At 38.0% G+C, this 22,743-nt stretch overlaps 1 protein-coding gene across 1 annotated transcript in view; it reads right to left on the reverse strand.

Annotated features, from left to right (window-relative positions):
• The window catches only part of LOC140142906 (midnolin-A-like), a gene marked incomplete in the record, with an annotated part of 82,653 nt that overhangs the window by 15,122 nt on the left and 44,788 nt on the right, over nucleotides 1-22,743 (reverse strand). Inside the window, 2 exon segments of the mRNA XM_072164965.1 lie at nucleotides 2,055-2,360; nucleotides 20,776-20,832. Coding sequence (XP_072021066.1) covers nucleotides 2,055-2,360; nucleotides 20,776-20,832 — 363 coding nt within the window.

The following is a 22,743-nucleotide window of genomic DNA, read 5'->3' on the forward strand; positions in this document are numbered from 1 at the left end:
CATAAAATTTGAAAAATCGTGTAGGTTTTTTTGGGCCTCCAAAATTCAGGTTTTCTGTTTGCCTGGCTCTAACCTTTAATAATAATAAATGTGGTGAAGTTGGTGAATGTGTTTTTTATGTTATTGCACACTATAATCTACATAATCATCACCACCTTATACAACACGACATCTCTGGCAATTTATTGACATAGAATTTTAAATACTAGACACAAAAATCCAGATCCCGGATCTGGGAATTAAATTGGTATTCGACCTAATAAAATGTAAAATGTTATTAATCAAGTCAATAAGCATGTCCAGGGTATTAATACTATAACCATGGAGTTAGTTACCAAAGTATAATCGTGTCTAAAGCGCAAAAAAGCACAGATAAAAGAGGTAGGACCTACGCCCAACAGAATGACAATTGGCCTATATGCATGTAGTAGGTTCTATAAACATAATAAAGGAAAGACATTTATCAGTAGAGGCGGAAGAAATAACATTATGCTTCCCATTTTCTAAAGCACTTTATCATGATTAAGCTGAAAGTGTCTACAGTTTGGGAGATATCAATGTCAGAACATTTTTATATCGATATCAGTACAATTTACTGTGACTTTTTCTTCACTTTCACCGCTGGAAAGCTGTTAACTACGCGTAGCATAATACAGATATTATACAATCCCAGGAACTTCAGGAAACCACATAACCAGTTAATGAGTTTTTGTGTGTAAAATTTGGCTCTCCTTGAGAATTTGGTGGGTTTTTTGGTTAGATCCCATGACAATTATAGGCCAAAGAGTTTTTGTTTTGTTTTTATCTTTTCTACAGTTTATTTTGATCAGTTCTGTTTATTGAGTACTGATCGCCCGTAAGTCAGGAATACAATATCATAATATGAATCTCATTATCATTTAAAAATGTATTACTTTTGACAAGTTTGAAAAGAAGTATAGATATCAGAAAAGGTATATCTTCCGTAATTAACATGATGAACACGACGAGGATTGCACCGCATTTATCACGTTTGTTTCAATTACATTTGATGATGACACATTATGCAACAACGCTTTTTGTGCCAGCCACACCACAAATAATGTCATGTTTATACTTTTCTACAAATCGTTTTATATACAAAAACAAAAACTCTTTGGCCTATAATTGTCATGGGATCTAACCAATAAACCACCAAATTCTCAAGGAGAGGCAGATTTTACACACAAAAACTCAGTAACTGGTTATGTGGTTTCCTGAAGTTCCTGGGATTGTTTAATATCTGTATTATGCTACGCGTAGTTAACAGCTTTCCAGCGGTGAAAGCGAAGAAAACTTTTCTACAAATCGTTGTTTCTTTAAATTTCAAATAAATTAATCAAAGATGCAATCTAGTCTGCCACGCGTTTAAATAAAATGTGAACTAAATTCGATGTTTGGGATTAGTTTAGGCCCACACACTCATCTAGCTGGGCGACTGTAGTGATTTAATTTCTATATATATGGGCCTGTGCGGCACTTTTGTTTTAAAGTTTAAACAGAATCGTTTTGAATGCTTGATCAAGATGTGGCAGTGTGTGCACAAAGATTGCCTCGGAGACCATCAGACCAATTATTCTTGTAAAACAAGGTTTGATCGAATTATACAAGTAGGTTTGATTTCAGAAGCCCCTGATATTTAAAGGGGTAGAATTGTCATGACTTGTTTTGATAAGATAAAACAATCTGATAGAAAACCGTTGTTTTTCAAATCCGATAAATGCCTTGGTTTATCATTAAATATATAAATATAGGTCGGTCAAAACACTGGCATTAATACTTGTAAATGTAATAAATTAACCTATATGAATTGGAATAGAATAATACATGTCTTGTTTCCATACCTGTATGTGAGTGACTATTTGCGCTATTTGAAAATTGAACCATCCTTTGGATAGTGCAACTCCTGATGCAAGTGATCACCAGTGCAGTATCTTCTATCACCATGATCACTAGTATACCTAAGAACCAACTGTAAAGACAAAGACATACATACAATACCACGATATATGTTTCGAATCCATCCCTATACTTACTGGTTGCGATGGCATGCGAACTATACACGGCGGTGTGGCAGGTCTAGCAGGATTGGATGTTGTCGTCATTGTGGCAGCTGAAGTCGCTCCTGTAGATGTCGTTGATCTGTTACCATTGGACCTATGTAATCTCTCCTGGTTCCTTTGACATGTCTGCGTGGCTGTGTTCACCAGGTGGTTACTCTGTGGGTTCTGATGAGCAGCAGCAGCAGGGGAACCAGCTAACTGAAGCTGGACAAATACCATGTGGTTGCCGAGACGAAGCGCCAATGTCAGTGGCTGCTTTCCGCACAAGAAGTTATCAACCTGGAGAAGGAAGAAAATAAAGATCAGGGAATATGGATATTAATGTATTGATGGTTAATGGATCTGACAAGTTTGAAGATTTTTTTATACTTCAATTTGAAAGAACAAATTGATCATGATGATGACGGCAAGTTGGATAATAATTTCAAATGTGCAGTTAACTACATGCACCTATGCCATCTATTTCTTTGTTACGAAGTACTTCACTAGGCGTTGTAGGAATATGCCAAATTGTAAAACCGTTCCATTAAGATTGCTATAAATGTGGTTTTATCGGAGTGTAAAAAGAGGGTATCATACTGGGGTACTGACGCAAGCTGTTTGCATGGATTTTGAAGATATTGTAAACCATTTCGTTATCAGGGTAAAGCAGGAAACTTAACTTTGCAAGCGACAGGCTAGCAACAGGTTTACTGTATGTGCCACAGAGTCACTTGTCGCATAAGTTCAATTAGAGAATAAACGATAGGAATTTTATTTTGCCTATCCTCTACCGTGTGATAGACGACAGGCAGGTCCAATATTTTGAGTAGTGGATGCCGGCGCAGCCGGTATCCACTACGATAAAAATATTGGACCTGCCTGTCGTCTATCATAGGTAGAGGATAGGCAAAAAAATAAAAATTCTATCGTTTATTCTCATTCTTAGTCAGTTAAATATTATTTTAATAACTGTAAACAATTTTTTAAAGCAAAAACTAAGTTACCGTCATAAAACTCCCTCATTATAAAATGAACGAAACTTGTTTACAACTTCACGTATTCTGTTGCGCGTACTGCTAGCGCGTCGCGTATTCCGCACTAGTCTACGCATTAAAGCGCAATACATACGCGCACCTCTACACGCGTGTAAGGCATTATCAAGACGCTTGATGACGTGGGGTCGTCTACGGCCTGATAAACGGCACCCGAAATCTTGCGATTGTCCAATCAAAAATGTGTCTACGAACTAGACCACTCCCACTGACTAAGAATTGTCCATACATGTCGCTGGCATCGAGTCACAAATTGTCAAATGGAGATGCAATGTTACAGGCTTCAGATTTGAGGTCTGAGTCTTCATGCAGGCTACAATATGTTGTCATACGAGTAGAATCAATACACATGATTTTGCAATAAGTATAACTATTACCCTCAACTGAAACAGTTCATCAATAAGATACGCACCGATTAATACATTGTTTCATTTTGCTATACCATCTCAAAATATATAAAATCCTTATAACGTTGGCATGTTCTACACTCATTTCAGGCAGATTCAACGATATGTCAGCAGGTTTCAGTCACGTGCTGCAGCTGACCAATCAACAATAATAATCAAAGATGATGTCTGAGGTAAGTTAAGTATACTATAACAATTCACCATTTGCTCGCATTGAATCCCATGCAACTTTCAGTTCAGTTTGTCCTATGTGTACAATTCAATCATGTTAGCTCACGTTTCTGGCGTGACAGCAAGCATGTCAGGATTCCTTAATCTTGGATTAAAGCCATATTATAACATTTGCTGAGGAAGACGCCCTCACTGAATTTTTAAAATTCCTTTTTTTACACGATTAAATTGTAATTTATAAAACCAATATACCCTGCAAAAATCGAGACTCTAGGTGCTGTAGTTTTGTCAAAATCCGAGATTTTGAATAAAACGCCGGATCCGGCGCTTTATTATTACGATGAAATTATTAGTCGAACGCATACACGATGTTCATAACACACAGTACGTACACGGCGTGCGTGACGGTGATATACACAACAAAGGGTCGTATCACAACATGACCGAAGGAGTGGTACGTATTGACGACATGTGCGCTGGTAGTAAATTCGAATTTTCTTTGCTTTGTCGTAGTTGTTCGGCTCAAAAATAAAAGGGGATATATCTGACAGTAAAAGCTAACATTTTATGGCAAATAAATGCTAGTCTATTTTGTTTGAAATTCAGGTCATTGTATATGCCTGTATACACCGGGTGGAATGCATCTTGTGCATAAAAGTCTGTTTGACTACTGTTGCTTGACAGAATTCAATGGGCAGCATTCGTCACATTCTTAAAATTGGCATTAGCTAAATTGGTAACGGGGTCTGTGTTCACAACACTATAGCTTTTGCAAGTTGATAAGAATGAGAACTGCATGTCCTGGAGAAATCTATCATAGATCTTTGGTGGTATGATCGCAGGATGGTATGTGGGCGATTTTAGTGGCACCTGGCCACACAATCGAAGCATAAACCATTAGAAATTTAGGTATGGGCTCATTGTATTGCATGTATACGTGGGTGGGTGGTTCGTTCTTTGGCAGCAACAGCTCTTCGGTTTCTACCCCCGTTTATACCGTGCTGTTGGGTTCTGGTTCGTGATATCAATTAAGATTTGGTATTTCCTGTCGGTTATGGTTGCATGCATGATCCTGACTGATCAGCTGCTGATCAAAATTACGTCTTTTAATAAGGCTTAATTAATATGATTTTATCTGGCCTGTATAAAGAAGGTAACTGCGAGTAACACGGAGAAGGAAGTTCCCATGCCTACTGTTTTCTTACAATAGGGTAGGCCTGCACGATAAAGAATCTCGGGAAAAAAGTTTGTTCTTTGTACCACGTGTATATTTGCCTATGACACATGAAAAGAAACATTTCTGCCTAGCTATTTTACTTTTACAGAATACCAAGATTATAACTTATTTTAAATATAAGGCCAAATAAAAAAATAAACATGTTTCACGTCCCTCCCGCTTCCTTTTTTGACGTTTCTTAAATTTTATTTTTATTTTTTGAAATTTAGTTATAACTTGTCAAAAAATATGTCTAGGAAGTAGAGATACTTTCTATAGCCTTGCTAATATATACAAGAAACATGCACTTTTATAAGGTTTTGTGATAGTTAAAGGGGGCCTATCTCTCAGAACAACAAATAAAAAGAGGCCTCCTCCTTTTTCCAGGTATAATTGTATACGCTATGTGTATTTACACCCATTTTGCGATAAAAAATAAAAAGCCCCCTCTTCCTCCTTTTTTTCAAAAACCCGGGCGTGAAACACGTTTTTTATTTTACTTGGCCTAATAAATGTCAGTGATGACATTAATAATGAGGCTCGACTTAGTGTTTATCAAAGCATTTTCATTTGATCAAAATTTTAATTAGTTCCATTTTCAATTTACAAAAGTGCTATATATTAAATTGAAATATGAATGCCTGACATTTTCTCTCAATATGTTTAAATTAATAATGCATATATACACCGATTGAAATATATTATAAGGATTATCGTATATATCATTAGGGCTATGCCACCCTCATATATGCAGTTTGTAAGTTAAATAATTTCTCTGGGACAATAAACAGTTAAGCTCCGTAATGTCAAACTCCTCTAAATTGCAAGAAAAGGTTAAACACAGCTTTTAATAGCGAATCCGCCCACCACCAGCAATTTTAGGGGTTGTAATTGACATGATATTTTACCGGAGGTGGGGAGGGGGTATACAAGATATGAAAGAACACATTAAATGCTTTGAAGAAACCGTGGAGAATATTGAGTGCCTTTATCTGGAACGCAACGCGTGAAGCAGGACGTTTTTTTCTACAGTACCTGGAGGCATATTAGCCTAGTGGTACCATATACGTTTCCCGGAATTCAATGTTTGATCTCGACACCCACATAACTACAATTTTAAGAGCAGTAGAATCAATTTCCACGCAATATAATCCAGGAATATTATTTGCAAGTAAAATTTATCCCATTGAATCGAGAAATTTGGGCGCTTGCATTATCACTGGGACACTGAACATGGGACAAGTCGTGTGTTTGGAATTATAACGCACGCGCAAATACACGAACGTAATAATCACGGTAGGCCTACCGGTAATATATTTCGTGCAGAACGTTCACGTCACACCATACGCGCAAACTACTTCCGAGCTCTGTTGCTCTATACTACCCAGAGAGGTTGCTTCAATGTGCTCGTTCCACTCCTTCGGGGTGGCCTGGTGGTAGCGTCATGGAGGGGGATGTGGGGTGCCCCAGTGCAGTCAGAACTCTTGTCCCCACCCCCAGTAAAAACCCAAAATTACGAAAAATTCCTCTTTTGCGGCAATTTTGCGCCCCACTTGAAATGCACGTTTCCCCATGCCCCCGCCACCCCCGAAAAATTCTTGGTGCCGCCACCGTGTGGGATGGCCTCGCGCTACGCACTCGCCAAGTCCACGATAGAGCAAACATGACATGTTATGCCAGTGATTTTTCGATTGTGAACTTTTAATCAGATTTTCTAGCTGTGCACTGTCTATGCCTACTCATATACATTCATGCCAACATCATGCAACTTGACACTGAAAACAAATGCCCCCCTAAGTACTTCAAAAATTCCAAGGATGTAGGTAAGTTCCCCGGCAAGTTCAAGGTTGTGTTTATTTTTAGGAAGAGGAAGTTGGACGTTAAATATGATATCCGATTGCAAGACGCTTCAGTGATCCCTTTCCACTTTACTCGTGATTTAAATCCGCACGTTCATGTCCACAGGTGCAATCAGGTGCAGGCCAAACACGTGGGATTGTTGTTGTAACTATCTTTAATCCCGTGCCTTTTGGCGAAGGAAAAGGTAAGAAGGAAAGAATAAAATGAGATGATGAACAAGAAGTCGGTTAGTTTCGCTCGGAACTCGAACCCCAGACCCCGGCATGCCAAGCACTCGATCGGCGACCTGTAGCCACGGATGTTTCGCTGGCCCTGTCAAGGAAAACGTGCGTATACACCAAAACGGTGCGTATACAAATGTATGACTTTGATCACGCCCAAGTTTGAGTGCTTGCGTCATCGTATCACCTGGGATCCATGTGCAGTGGCTTAATGCTGTTGGATTTTGTTGGATCATGCAGGGAAGGTTATGTTAGCAAAATAAAAAAATTGTTTATCATGAAGATGAACGTTAATATTCATATCTAAATTCACAGTGAAGACATGCTTTCTGAACACGGCTGTGTAGGAAATGATCAATTCTACATGCACATAGAAGACAACGGATTACGAATTCAAGCTATCTCTAAAGGAGCAAGGAGTTTCCCCGTAGTATTTCCTTTTTCTCCATTATTTGTTAACCCCTACTTTTCTCGTATCCATCTCGTTCATTATTGATACATTATCCTTCGCGTTGTCAAGCTATATTGATTGCTCTAAAGCCCACAAAATCATTTGCGGTGCTCAATCTCGTGTTGCTCTAATTGAGATATTGGTTGGAGACCGTCTTGAGAGCTTCACTCGAGAACAATCGTGTATTACCAAGAAGAACACACAGACTAACAGGGAAATTCCCGCAAAATTCCCAAATCAATTACATAATTCGGGCTTGACATAGGACAAACGCACGGCGCATGCGCGGACCGGGAACTTTAAACAAATCGGAAATGTCACTTTTTGATGTAAACAAAGAGTTCGTACATGGAAACTATACTGACATTTCACCTTTTTACTGTCTATAAATAACGCGATCGGATGAAACTAACTTGTTGAATATAATCACTACAGTCATGACTTTTATCAGCATTAATGGTTTGGCTTGGTTTGAAAAAATAATATCGAAAAACATCGTTTTACATTCCGCCTTCATGTCAAAAAAATGAACATAAATTTCCTCATAATTTTAGTGTAAAAATGTTGCCAAAACCATGCCAATGGCAAGCTGAGTTTTTCATTTTAGGACCTGAAACTAAGAAATAATGTTTGGAGTGGTGTTTTCTTATTAACAAATTCTGAGACGGAGGATTGGTTCACTGAAAGTGAAGTTACAAAGCAAAATACGGCCGGGCATGATTTTCCCAAAACGACCCGTATTTGCTCAGTGCACAGTAGGTAAGCTTAAAAACTCTTAAACGTCTCACAAATTCAAAATGTATCTAAATGTAGTAGCTTGTAGTGAAGCTTCAAATTTTACAAGGACCCTGTTTACTCATAGATTTTTTTTAATTTACATGACTTTGCATCTTGCAAAATGTGAATAAATTCAGTGCATTTTACATTTTTCTCCATTTTCAATAGGTTTGAAGTCCGAAAGTTTGCCTATTTCAGTAGGCCTATTTGAGTCTGGGCAGTCGGACATTGTCATTGGAGTCTTTTGGAGATATTGTAGGCCTATTTTATATATACGGGTCTGTACAATAATTATGAGCCTTTGGATTGGAAGGGTAAAATTAGGGGAAAAGATTTTCGGCAAGCCTCCATTTTAATAAGTTTGAATGCCAAGTTTGCATCTTTGAGCCTGCGGGTCTGTACAATATAAATTATGAGCCCTCAGGAGGGTAAAATTGGAGGGTGGGGAGATTTTTGGCAAGCCGAGAAGGGGCATAAGCAATTTTTTTTCTCCATTTTCAATAAGTTTGAATGTCAAGTTTGCATCTTTGAGTCCTTGGCGATATTGTAGGCCTATGGTGTATTATATGAGCTATGTACAATAATTATGAGCCCTCGGAGGGTACAATTGGGGGATAAGTTTTAGCAAGCTGAGAAGGGGCACAAGCAATTTTTGGCAGGATGGGAGGGAAGCAATTTTTGGCACATATTTACTGGCACCTTTTGGAAAACACTTGCAGAAATATTAAAAATTTCCTGCTCGCTACACTCCCATCATATTCTAGCACATTTAGGGGGCTATCATTTTCTTCTGTAGAGGGTCCCAAATTTTTTTTGGTCGGCGTTAATAAGATTACAACCACCTGTATTTCGGGAACAAAAATTGTATGACCCCCACAGCCCACACCACCAATACACATATCCCCTAAACAGGCTAAAATTGTATTGAAATCAGTCTTTTAATAAAATAAACACACTATTTGTGGTCATCTTGTGACTCCCTACATTGTGGTCATCAAAAATTTTATGACCCCCCTCCCCTATATATTTGGGACCCCCTTCGAGGAATATGATAGCCTGTTAAAGTTTACAAATTGGGCAGTGCAAATTGGGGGGGCTGCAAAGATTTTATTTTGGCAGGCCAAGATTGGGGGAAAGCAATGTTTGTTGGCAGGCCAAAGGGGAGGGGGCAATTTAAAAAATTACCCCCATATTACCCCCAATTTTACAAAGTTCCACTGATTCAATTAAGGTACATGATTCAAGACAACAAGAAAAGCACAAAGTTAAAGTCACATGCATTGCCATATGACAACATAAACAAAGTGGCAGGATGATCCTCCATGCACTGCTTGGGAGAAAAAACCATGGATGCACCACAGCAATTTATAGGCCTAATGCTGGTTTTGTACCATGCCGCTGAGCGGCGTGGCGCACACATAATGTAAGACAAACGGACACAATCAAGGCTTGTCATTGGTTGATATGTCTTGCCGCTGCGGCAAGCGGCATCGACGTATGAACCATTGACAAGCCTTGATTGAAAGTCTGACAGGGGCATTACACTAGCAGTGCTGTAGAGCTTGAGCCATGGACGTGGACTTGAAACTGGACTTAAGTAGTGTTGCCAAAACTTTTCAGCATTAAGGGGTGGCATATTGGCTCGCCAGGCAGCAGTAAAGGAGTCTCAAGTCAGGGACTGCCTTTTGAAGAGAGCAAGCACGATCGCTCTCCACTGCTCTCCTTAAATCTGGACTCTCCTTAAATCTGGTATAGGAGAGTGATCTTTAGCTCTCCTTAATTGACCATTCTCTCCTTACATTCTATTGTAAATGATCTAAACATCTCTCCTTGAAGGCCCCAGAAGAGCTATTTAATGCTCTCCTGCAAATTACAAAAGACAGTCCCTGTAAAGTAGCCTTTCTTTAAGCTTCCAAAAAACCATCCAGGTGCTGTCGTAGACTATACAGTTCTCTAGCTTTCTGCTCAAAATTTACTCCGCAATATAACAGGCACTACATATTATTGTTATCCTGCACTACAATTGGTTTGATAGCTTTAATATGACATGATGAACTGAACAAGGGTCATGTGCTATTCACAGGGTCACAGGTCACACAATGAAACAAAGTTGCAAAGTTGCATTCAACATGGTACCTGAGGATTATATTGATCTTAAAACCAAGTAATCATATGGGCTATTCCAGTTGAATTTCATACACCAGTACCCCCTATGGAAGACATGACCTTAATCTTCCACACAGGGAGTGTGAATTTCAAAAGGGAGTTACCCTAAATGGGTGACTACATTTGAAATCTACAATCCCTTTGTGGGAGCTTAAGGTCATGTCTTCCATGTGTACCATATAGATTTGGTAATCCCAATGCAGTTGTGTTTGTCAGTTTTGAACACTAACTTTGTCCCACCCCTCAACATGGACTTGCCCCCCCCCCAAAAAAATACCAACCTCATCACCTGTAGGTTGGTGTACATATTGGCCTGTAATAATTTTCACTACACTTGCCCAAGGTCCTGCCATGTTTCCAACACTCTTCAATATGCCCCTGTCAGCAGTAAAGATACAGTGGCAACTCGTTAACATGAACCCTCTTAACATGAAGTTCCTGATAACACATATGTATACATTCCCAAGCATACATTTCACATGTTATTAGAACTGGATAACACGAACTCCTGATAACAAGAAGTAAAATTTGAATTCCGCACAACTTTGTGTTAATGAGTTTCCACTGTAGCATTAATTGGTAGTCCGCAATATGCCCCCCTCCCATCAATCAGCAGCCAATCACAGGCGTGCACGGCTGCGATATCGCAGCGCGATGCTATAAAGTTGAACAAAATCCAACTCCATCGCGGACCGAAATTTCTACCACGCGATGAGAATTTTTACCGCCAAGCTTGTAAAACCCTGGCTCAGATTTCAGTGTTTATAGCATCGCATCGCGCTGTGATAGAACCAGACTTTAAATGCACATGTAGGCAGTGAAAGGAAAATACATTTTCAAAATTTCCCCCTGTCCCATCAATACATTAAAAAAACTTTTTAACTTAATTTTATTTTTTGTACTTCACTTGCACATTAAAGCACCAAAATTATTTTGCGCAAAAGCTATTGTTTTCTAGAAAAACAAGCTAAGCTAAGTACTACTGGGTGTGTTTTATGGGTGGGTGTATGTATGTATAACTTTTTTTTTAAAGGGCCTGTACAAAAGGCACAGCATATAGTGCTACAGGTAAGTAAAAATAGCACATGGGATCTTTTTAACTGTGTGTGCAACAACAAGAATTTCAATTCTTATTTACCATGTTTACCTCACTGTAGGGCTATGTGCTAAAATGGCTTTCACATACTTGTGTGTGTGAGTTTGAGATACAAATTTTGGGGGAGGGACATATTATATAGATAGGTCTATGACCGAAAATTCGTGTTTAATTTTGCTACGCAAATAAATTTATACAAATGTGGTTTGACACCAAATATTTCTGCTCATGGACTCTTTTACTTTAGATAAACATATTATGTTACACACACAATTTTAAAAGGTGAACATTAAAACATATTATAAGAGTGCCTGGGGCACAGACCACACCCAATTATATTGAGGGGCAAATTGTCTGCAAGCCAATCTGCTAATTCCAAGTTGGATCAGTGAAGGTTGGAGTACTACTGAGTTGGTTTAAAATTTTACATTGTATCCCTACAGGGTTTAGCTTGATTCAATTGATTTAAATCAAGATTTAAATAATTTTCATGATTTAAAATCAAATGATTTTTTAAGTCACTGATTTAATCAATTTCAGTTCATTTTTAGCATTTTGATCAATTTAAGTTAATTTCTTCCTTAAATTGACTGTTTTACTATATATACTATTAAATGCTTCTCGCTTTTTGATTACAATTAAATTACCAGTGTCTCTATCATGTCATTTTATCTATTGCTAAAAATTCATCTTCAAGGTGCAGAATTCAACAGGTATTTTTTTCTGGAAATTTTTCCATGATTTTAAATTTTTTTTGAAATTTTCACCTGTAAAAACATATTTTCACCTGTAAAATATAATTGTGATAATTTTTGTAATTTTGGGTTTTTACTGGGGGAAAGAGTGCTGACTGATAGATTTTGCCTAAATGCCAAGTTGCTGATAAAAATGAAAAATTTAAGGGTCTTTGGGTGACAGATCAAATGGAAAAATAGGGGTCTTTGGGTGACAGGGCATGTGTTCGAAAACAATTAATATGGGGTCTTTGGGTGACAGAGACGCTGAAAAGGGGGGTCTTAATAGCCCTACATACACATCACCTCCACAAAGTTGGTGTGCCTCCCTTCCCAGGGCTCAGGGCCGGAGTTACCCTTTTGGGCCCCTCACCGCGAGGAAGGCATGTGCCAGGGATTGAGTTTTAAGGCATGCCAGTGTGATCACACATCTTAATTCACCTGCCCGAGTGTGATTTATAGCACAGCTCAAATTTCTAAATTTACAGAGAGCAATTTAACAGCACACCCAATAGCCAAGCTGACAAGCCCCAGAAGTGTGATTTGTATTGTAGCATGTCAAGCCTGTATAAATTTTCAAAACTCATTGCAACCCCTGATGATGTGCACTCAAGTGGTCAAGTTTTAGTTTCCATATAAGATTGAGTGGCGTTGGAAAGATTTTTAGGAGGACGGGCATATTTTGTTTCGATAGGACTATGCTATTTAAAGGGCCAGTGACAGTGTGCAAGAAACCGTCAACACAAGCAGAATTTTTGGCTGCTTGCCCCCCCTCGGCCAAAAATCTTTTCCCCCCTTTTGACGTGCCAAAACCTTCCCCCTTTTGTCGTGCAAAAAATCTTTGCCCCCCCTTACACATGCAAGATTTTGGGAACCTTAAATTGTCTTATCATAGTACGAGCGCAGTGAGCTGGAAATTTTGCATATTTTGAATGTGTTCCTAATCCTAACCTAACCTTTTCCTACACTTTTTAGGGTGTAAGCCAAAAATCGCTTGACCCCCCCCCCCATTTCGACCTGCCAAAAAATGCTTGCCCACCTATTGGCCTGCCAAAAAATCTCCAATATTAACTGAATCCTGCTCTGGATAGAGTTGCTGTACCAAAATACTGAACAGGTTTCAAATACTTCATAGCATTATTATAAGGACCGTTCACAAACACTTGTTAGGGGGGACCTGATGCAAAATGGGCGCCCTTAAAAGTTTTGACCCTCTTAAGGGGGGCCCTGAAAAAATTGACCACAAACTGGGAAAATTGTGTTTTTGCCTTTCTTAGTTTCTATGGGGTTGACCCATAATTTTCGTGTCAAAAAGGGGGGCTGAAATTTTTGAGATCCGAAAAGGGGGGGGGCAAAAATTTTGTGATGAAATTTTTTGCATCAGGCCCCTCTGAACAAGTGTGAACGGTCCCATACAGTTTTAACTTTTAAGCTTACCTGTACAATTGAAGGCAAATCATTGCACTGTTCGCAGGTCTTGCCCGCCATATTTTGCTTTGTAACTTCACTTTCAGTGAACCAATCCTCCGTCTCAAAAGTTTTTAATAAGAAAACATCCCTCCAAACATTATTTCTAAGTTTCAGGTCTTAAAATGAAAAACTCAGCTTGCCATTGGCATGGTTTTGGTAACATTTTTATACTAAAATTACGAGAAAATTTACGTTCATTTTTTTGACATGAAGGCGGAATGTAAAACGATGTTTTTCGATATTATTTTTTCAAACCAAGCCAAACCATTAATGCTGATAAAAGTAATGCCTGTCATGATTATATTCGTCAAGTTAGTTTCATCCGATCGCGTTATTTATAGACAGTAAAAAGGTGAAATTTCAGCATATAGTTTCCATGTACGAACTCTGTTTACATCAAAAAGTGACATTTCCGGTTTGTTTAAAGATCCCGGGCCGCGCATGCGCCGTACGTTTGTCCTATGTCTAAATTCGGGCATACATTACAGAACTGATTATAAAAATCGCGTACTGTGCAACCGCTGAAATGTCACTAGGGTATATCAGAATTGTTAAATTATTAGCCTATGTTCCGTCGTAATTTTTGCTTCAAATTGTACTCATGCGGTAGGGTTTTGTTTTAGTGTGTGGGTGGGTGTCTGACCAGGGTCCCCGTAAATACTATATAGCAGACGGGATGCGTAGGTTGGCCCGTGTTGATTCTACATATACCCGAGGCGGTGGTGCCAACAAAACACGATGATAATTATTGTCATTACTGGTGTGATGGCATGATTATTGTTTTGCCCACACAAAGATTGCAGGGCAGTCTCTTTTAAAGAGGGTTTGCGCTCAAATGAACTGTTTGAATAAACCAACCACCTTAAAATAATGGAAGGCATGATTACTGATTATGAATATTTCGGCTCAACTCTTGACATATCGATCAAAGGTTAGGGTTCAGGCTGGGAGGTGTGGGTGTGACCTGCGGCCTTAATTAATAAGAAATATACAGTCCGTCTGTCCTGGGGAACTCGAACCTACTTTAGTCTTCAAAGGCGTGGATTAGGCCTAAATTTGCCACTTTATAATAGAAAAGAACGTATTAAATTGTGGACGGTTTTCTTACCCCACTCCCTTATAGACCATGATACCCAAATTACCCATGATCACCATGAACATGACGAAATCTGAAGTTGTTACGTATCAGAGGGAGCGAAAAATTATTTCAAATCGGACGAATCTATACACAAATGACAGAGCTGCATTTTTTATATATTATAGACCTACTTCTATCAAAATCACTTGTGGATGTCAACCAGGGCAGGATCCAGCGAAGCCATCCGAATTTTTTTTGACCCCTTTAAAATCCTGAATAGGCCTACTAGTACTTACTGACGTCAGATTTGTGAATATTGGATGATTAGCACTCGAAACAAAGATAATTATTAAGAAGGTAAAACTTTATTGCGCGCTATAGACCTGGTAAAATCTTTGCAAAGTCACTCCCCAATGAATAACAATTGACAAAACCACAGCGTCATAACACTGACGTACAACGAAATTCGGTACACACAAAAGGTACAAAACCTTTTTGGAGAAGTTACCCGAGTGTTGAACTTTGCTGCTGACATATGCAGAGCGTGCCTTTAGTCAAAATATTTAACTGCATGCTTGAGCGATCTTCAGGGTTTACCAAAAACACGTGACGTGAACGTAGCACTACACAGGTCAATTGTGTGAATGACGAACTATAGCTTTAATACTGAAACATGAGCAATACGGTGAATATAGCAGACTTGCAGCCTTCTTGCGTCATGAAACAGGCAACCTCAAATCAGTAGAGGTGAAAATGTATGAGTGACGTCATCCGCACCGGGCCGAGGTAAAAACTAAACTTTTGAAAAGTTTGAAACAATAGCCCGGAACAAAAGGCACGACCGACATACAATAACATGCAGGCCTACATCGGAATTCGCTTATTTTGATGTCGTACGTCAACGCATATGAACAAAATGGATTTTTTGCTTGATCAGGATTTACATAAAAAAGTTTGAGGGTGACATCCGCGAAAGAAAATCCGCTATATAGTTTATTAAATTGAACATACATATTATTATTTGGAAGTAAATGAATATAGGAATTAAAGTAATATGATCCGAATAAAATGAATATTACTAAATAAATAAATAAATAAATAAATAAATAAATAAATAAATAAATAAATAAATAAATAAATAAATGTCTGACTAATGCATCAAACAAATCATTTACATCGAATGGTCTTTCAATCAATACAATAATGTCCCAAATAAATAATACATTTCTGAAGAAATAAATAAACCTATAAATAATTAAATAAATGTTTGAAGAAATAAATGTCTGAATAAATAAATAAATAAATAAATAAATAAATAAATAAATAAACAATTATATATAATAACCACAAAAAACAAATCTACATCGAATACTATAGTAGTCTTTTCAATATGCAACTTTAATATAATTGCGTAAATAATTGAGAAATTTAAGGGTTGCGAGCATTGACCTTGGAAACTCGCGTGGGACGCTGATCGACCTTAAACTAGATATTTAAAGGAAGTAAAAGATAAAATAAGACTCCCTCATGTCAGGCCTAGATTGTACTGGTTCCTTGACACATCCACTATAAGTACCATGCAAATAAAGTGACTGCCAAAGACAAAGTGGGCATTAATATACGGGGGCGGGTTGTGGGTACCAGGGTTGGTGGGACCATGGATATGAGACCACGGCAAATAGATATAGCGTTTCCAATGTAAACACTTCATTGCAGAATCCTTTCCACGGGTTCTCTCTGTGGCTTGCTGCTTTTAAATTTATAGGGGCCTAGCCTATATCTGTACATGTTATGCAACAACATGTATCGTGCACGTGTTCCAACTCTTGCTTATATTAATTAGCAATTAATTGATAGATGCATGTGTGTAGCCAATGGGTTCTATCATGTCTATAGGTCACATATTGTGTTGGGATATGTGTCCATTGAATTTATTGTTCATCATGTATTAGGCCTAGTCGTCTGTCCATCCGCGGCCACGCGTTATACGCATGTTTGCACAAACATGCATACGAGTGATAGCTTCCATATACTAGTAGCTGAGACTATTATACCTGAATCAGGTATAATAGTCTCAGCTAGTAGTCTGCCCGGAGGTTGTTACATTAGCATCTTTGCATGTCAAAACTCAAAAAGATTAGAACCAACAATAGGCCGTGCGTTTACGGTGCGTGGTGGTGACGTCACGACAATCCAACCGTATAATGCGACGTACCTGGAAAGTGAACTGCTGTATCTATTCTGATGGGGTCAAATTCTAAACCAAGTGATAGATAAAATATCGTACTGGCTCACAGGGATGTGCAACCTCTGGGACGATGGTCTTATACAGGTTCCGTTTTCAGCCGCTGTCGTGCATCTATCGTCACGGGCGACATCATTATTTACACCAAAATAATGATGTCGCCCATTTATGAGACGATTGATGCACGACAGCGGCTAAAAACACTACCTTTATTCTCATTCTTATACCAAATTTTACTCAAATTAAATTCTACATTTTACAAGGAATTACCCAGGACTTAAAATCGATCAGTCCCATTGTTGCTATGCGCCTCCGATTGGTTCAAATAGCGAGTATACGCATATCGCGTTGATGCCCACAAGCTGAACCGTGTTATATGTTTATCACACGGGTAAGAACCAATAAGATTGCAGGAACGTCACGCCACCGTCCACCCACCAACCTATGATTGTTTCGGCATTGTACTTTCCAGTGTGCACGTGTACATGTAGGCCTATTATACAATGCACATGTCTATCAAGTACCATGCATGTGCACTAAGAGGATGGCTTTACGTATGGTAGTCTGATGTCTAAATTTAGATATCAAGCAGACAAGATAAGATACGGTAATACCCTCGGCAAATTGTTAGTATTGTCTGAATCGGAATTTCGTGATGTTGACGGTTGTCTGCATGAGATCTCGAGCTTACCATCACTAGGATCCAGAACATGCTTATCTATTTAAAAGGGCACGGTTCTTTAACCCAAATACATCTGTACATTCATTGAATGATCTCTGAAAATTTGGGTACAAAACTCGTACCCTGCAACTCGAGGTCAAATTTTGCACTACGAGTGTTTAATTGAGGTTATTGAACTATGCCATTGGAATGAGGCTATTGTGGTTATAGTACATACTTAATACTGTCACAAAGTGTTCCATTGCAGGATCTCGACATCCTCGCCCACTGATAACTACAACATGCACAAGGCCAGAAATACCTTTACAGACAGTCTGTTCAACTTATGACCTACTCGAATGTGTCCCTAAAGCAAAAATAGTTTCGAACTTTTTTGAACATGTTAAATTCCAAGAATTCAGCTTCGTCTACAATGATACATTACGTGTACCGAAGGGAGCGAGACTAAAATGAAAATGAAAATGTTTGTAATTCGTTGGTAATAAAACAATGTTACAATAAATAAATTTATACAGCCATAAAATTGTCTAATAAATCTTTCCACATTTTGATCCTACACGTAGATGCAGCTATTATGTCTTCTCACGACAATAGGAAACCTATGTCTATAAAGGTGTCTGCATTACGACATTGTATACGGGTTGTAAGAGGATCACAATATGTTTCTGATCAGCTTTTCCCAGATATACGACTGGGGGCAGAACTATGCAAACTAATCAGAAGAAACACTGGCACAATTACACTTTTTTTAGAATCTACGAATTCACAACCGAATCAGAAATGATATAACATTAAAAAACTTTTCAAAGATTGCTTCAAGTATATGTGCTATAATTTCTCCACTCTACTAATTTATTTCTAATATTCAATACCATTAATTGCAAATATAAACATGACATAAATTATTACATATGCATGCAAGTCAGTGACAAATTGTTACAATGGGTTTGTGGTTCTTGACAGAATAAGGCCCATGCAAAATGCCTCCTAACCACCTTGCAAAGTGGCAACCAGGTACAAAGGGGAAATGAACTTGACTTGGCAAAGCTTTCCTGACAGGAGGGGGTGGTATAATGAATGAATCTTTATACGTTCCCGGGATACGCTATAGAAGCTATGACAAAAGTTTTACGATCAGCTGATAATAAGCAATTGGAAATTATCTGCACACAATGAATTCCGTGGGAACAAAAAAAGCCAAGTTGGTTTCTTTATTGTTAAACACGATCAGTGAACTATAGAAATATCGGTACAGGAACAAGGACAGATCCACGAAGCATTCATGGGGAAGAGAATCTCCTTTTACGCAATGTTTAGGTTTGTTAATGCTTTGTAGTGAGGTATTAAACCGCGAAAGTTATGGTTGTAAATGAGTACTGTGTGGGAGTGGGATCAGTTCGCTAGAGATGTTCACATTATGATTTAAGCAAACTTGCTACATCAGGTTAAGGTTGCCATTCATCTGGTGCCAAAATCGCCATTTTGCCATGAGAGTTAAGGGAGGAGGCAGCCCGAGTGGTGCACTTTCATGACTATATAGTAAGACTAACAGTCACTCAATAGGATGCAATTATTAGTATGTAGCATTTTAAATGTGGAAGCTTGTGGAACTTCCAAGAAACCAGCCTTGGCTCCTTTTGTTCGGCTTTAAATATCTGCACATCCCTGTAACAGACAAAACGATGCAATTCTTTATGTATAGCACTAATATGGAACTTCCAAGAAACCAGCCCTGGCTCCTGATCCTCTCGTAATATGCTGCTTTAAATATCTACACAACCCTTCAACAGGCAAAACGATGCAATTCTTTATGTAGCATGGGCACTAATGCGGAACTTCCAAGAAACCATTCTAGGCTCCTCTTGTTCTGCATTAAGTCTCCCAAATCTTTAATAGTTGGTTTTCACACCGGTGCATGTTCACCTCGGGCCGGCTCTGAGCAGCTACGTCCCTCTCGAAGTCCTAGATATCCTTTAATTGCAAGCAATCTGACGCTCTTTCTTTACTTCCTTAGTTTATATATTGTAATGCAAACATTGGTTAATTTCATTCCCTAAGCAATCGGTATATTCATGGCATTTCTGCAAAAGGACGCGGGCATATAAAATTGCGGAGGGTATAGTAGTACACATAGACAAGTTTTACCTTCTGCATTTTTTTTTTTCGGTTATTGCACTCTGAGCACCATTGGAAATTATCTCCCATTTGTCATGGTTTTCAACCACCCTGAACCCACGGTTTGCTAGTGAGCACGGAAGCAAGCTGGAAGGCTCGTCAGTAACCATGCGTGACCATGTTGGTGAATCGTGACTAACTAAAACGATTATTTCAACAATAATGATGTCTCGATCTCCAGCTAAACCATTGCGCTTTGCACTTGCATGACTTGAGTTAGCTGACCTTTTTTTACAGCATTTAGTCATTATGTCTTACGGTTTCTGACCTTTAAACATACTAAGTCATCAAGTTTGGTTTATTCATAGCAAATGAGCCACGGAACAGAAAGTTTTAAAAATACCAACATGCACTTATTATAATTGAAATACCAAGGGTCACCGTCATACTGGGTTTCATAATATGACATTTGCATGATCCTGTCAAGATTACATGATCCTTTTAGACCCCTATCTTGCACTTGTTGCGACGGAGTTCTACGTGTATATTAATCTGGCGACTGGCGAGTGAACTTCACTAAAACAAAATCTGAAGCCTCAGTTCTTTTATTTATTGCACACTAGCAAAGTGAACTATATATCGCTGAGCTGGGCATGATTGCAAGGCGCGTACTGGGTGTGCGCGCGTTTGCATTGCATCATGGGACCCGAGGACATCAGAATGTCCACACATTTAAATAACATTGTCCTTCCGATGACTTCAACATAATACTAGCTCCTTGGAAAGAATAGCAAAAATGAATGAGATGCCCTGCAGCTGCCATAATATGTCTATGACTTCGTTCACGTGGAGACTTTGGTTGATAACACACCACCCAACCGAAGAGGGGTACGGTGGGTGGGGGTGTGTGGGTGGCTGGGTGCCACACTTTATGCTATGCTAGAATTAGAAATTCATTGGAGTATGCTTACCTGAGCTTCAGTTAGGTGTTGTAGCGCCTGAATTAATGTTTGGTCCTGCCTCTGTGACTGGATAATAATAATAATGATAATGATAATGATAATGATAATGATTATGATAATGATAATGATAATAATAATAATAACACTAATAATAATAATAATAATAATAATAATAATAACACTAATGATAACAATAATAACACATATGGTAATTAATATTAATAGTACTACTAATAATAGGTATGTCACAGTGGCTGCACAATAATTCTGTCATACTGTGCACGCATACATAACAGCGAATCAAAAAGCGCGCGGATCAAAGTTGGCCAATTTTTGAAAACATACATGTCAAAAAACGATTTCCTCGTTATGTTTCATTGATCACAATAATTTGTCTTTTTAATATGGTATGTGAAACATTTCCTAAATCACTATCAACTCCGCCGAAATTAAACACTGCCTAGTTTAAGAGTTAAGACCTGTTTTATGAATTTGTTTAGATCGTCCATAAATCAATAAATGGGCTATTTCATTATAAATGACACGTTCACAAAAATGGCTTTTATCATATCTGGTTGATATAATTAGGGTGATAATGCAGTGTTATTAACTTAATTCTAAGTATGCCACAAACTACAAGCTACATGAGCATTTTTACAGAATTCTGTCTATTTTTTGTATAAAAAATTGCCAAAAGGTACATTTTAACCCAATTTTGGAGTCCCATTTCATTTTGCCCATGTATTCTGAATTAATTCTTTGAAAAATTAGGTACATTCTATGGCAATGTGCTTGTTGCAATGAAAATATGATATGTGTGGAACATCATGCAAGTTGAATGGTGAAAATTGGTGCAAAAATGTTAAAATTCCGTAGATTCTTGCCAAATTGGCATTTTGCGTTAAATAAAAAAATGAGTGTCCTCTCCAATTCATGCCTCCATTTTTGTTAACATTAAAGAGGAAATATAAACCCTTACCCTACCTGTATAATCTGTGTTATATTACCAATTGATGGGACAGGGCACTGATTGAGGAATTCATTTATTTTACATACAGTAGACCACTTGTTCTTGTTTCCACAGTTCCGCGTTAAAAATTTGTCCTCTCCAGAACTGAAGTTAATTACTAATTGTTGAAATAAGAAGGATTATATCATAGAATGTGAAATTTGTAGAGGAAGAGTGGTCTTCCTTCTACCAAGGTGGCACATGATTTGGTATTTGTTGCATTTTTGCAAGCCTGTATCCACGATTCTGTTTGCAATTTAACAAATGTCCTCTCCAGCACAATTATGTCATTTCCATGAATTGGTAAACAAACTAAAAATAAAAATTTCAAAGAGCCAAACCCACAAGAAATTTTTGCATTTTATTGCAAATTATGCTTACAAACCACTTTAGTGTTCAAATTATTGTCCAGTTGTTGAGAACACATATGATATTATTCTGCATTGAACTTCGGTTAGCTAAAAATTGCAATATTCCTAATTTAACCAGAATATTAACCCTGTTTGTAGTGGATTTTAAATGCTGGGGATCTTTTATGCAATAATATTGATGCAATAATATTGATGCAGCTATTTCTAAAGTTAAAGTATGCTTTATTATGTGTTAAAAATGTGTCCTATCCAGAACAAATGACACAGGAGGGTCTTTTATTTTAGGTTTTCCATGACTAGTACAACAGATTGACGCAGAATACTCACTTATGCATCAGTGTAGCTATTGGGCAGGACAAAATGACTATTTCATGAATTTTTCATGTGAAGATAAAGTTTATCCTTAAAATATGTAGTAATTTTGCACCATTTATCTGGATTAGTATCAATTTACTAATTGTTTTATATTGAAACTGGCATATTTAAGACACTGAAGTGTAAAGGAACATACAACAATTATTACAGACTAAATATGAATAAGTATGAACCCAATGTTGGTTACATATACTCTTTCAAAGTTGTGTATTAAATTGTTTA

This window comes from Amphiura filiformis, chromosome 1, assembly GCF_039555335.1.
Source record: "Amphiura filiformis chromosome 1, Afil_fr2py, whole genome shotgun sequence".
NCBI classification, from domain to species: domain Eukaryota; kingdom Metazoa; phylum Echinodermata; class Ophiuroidea; order Amphilepidida; family Amphiuridae; genus Amphiura; species Amphiura filiformis.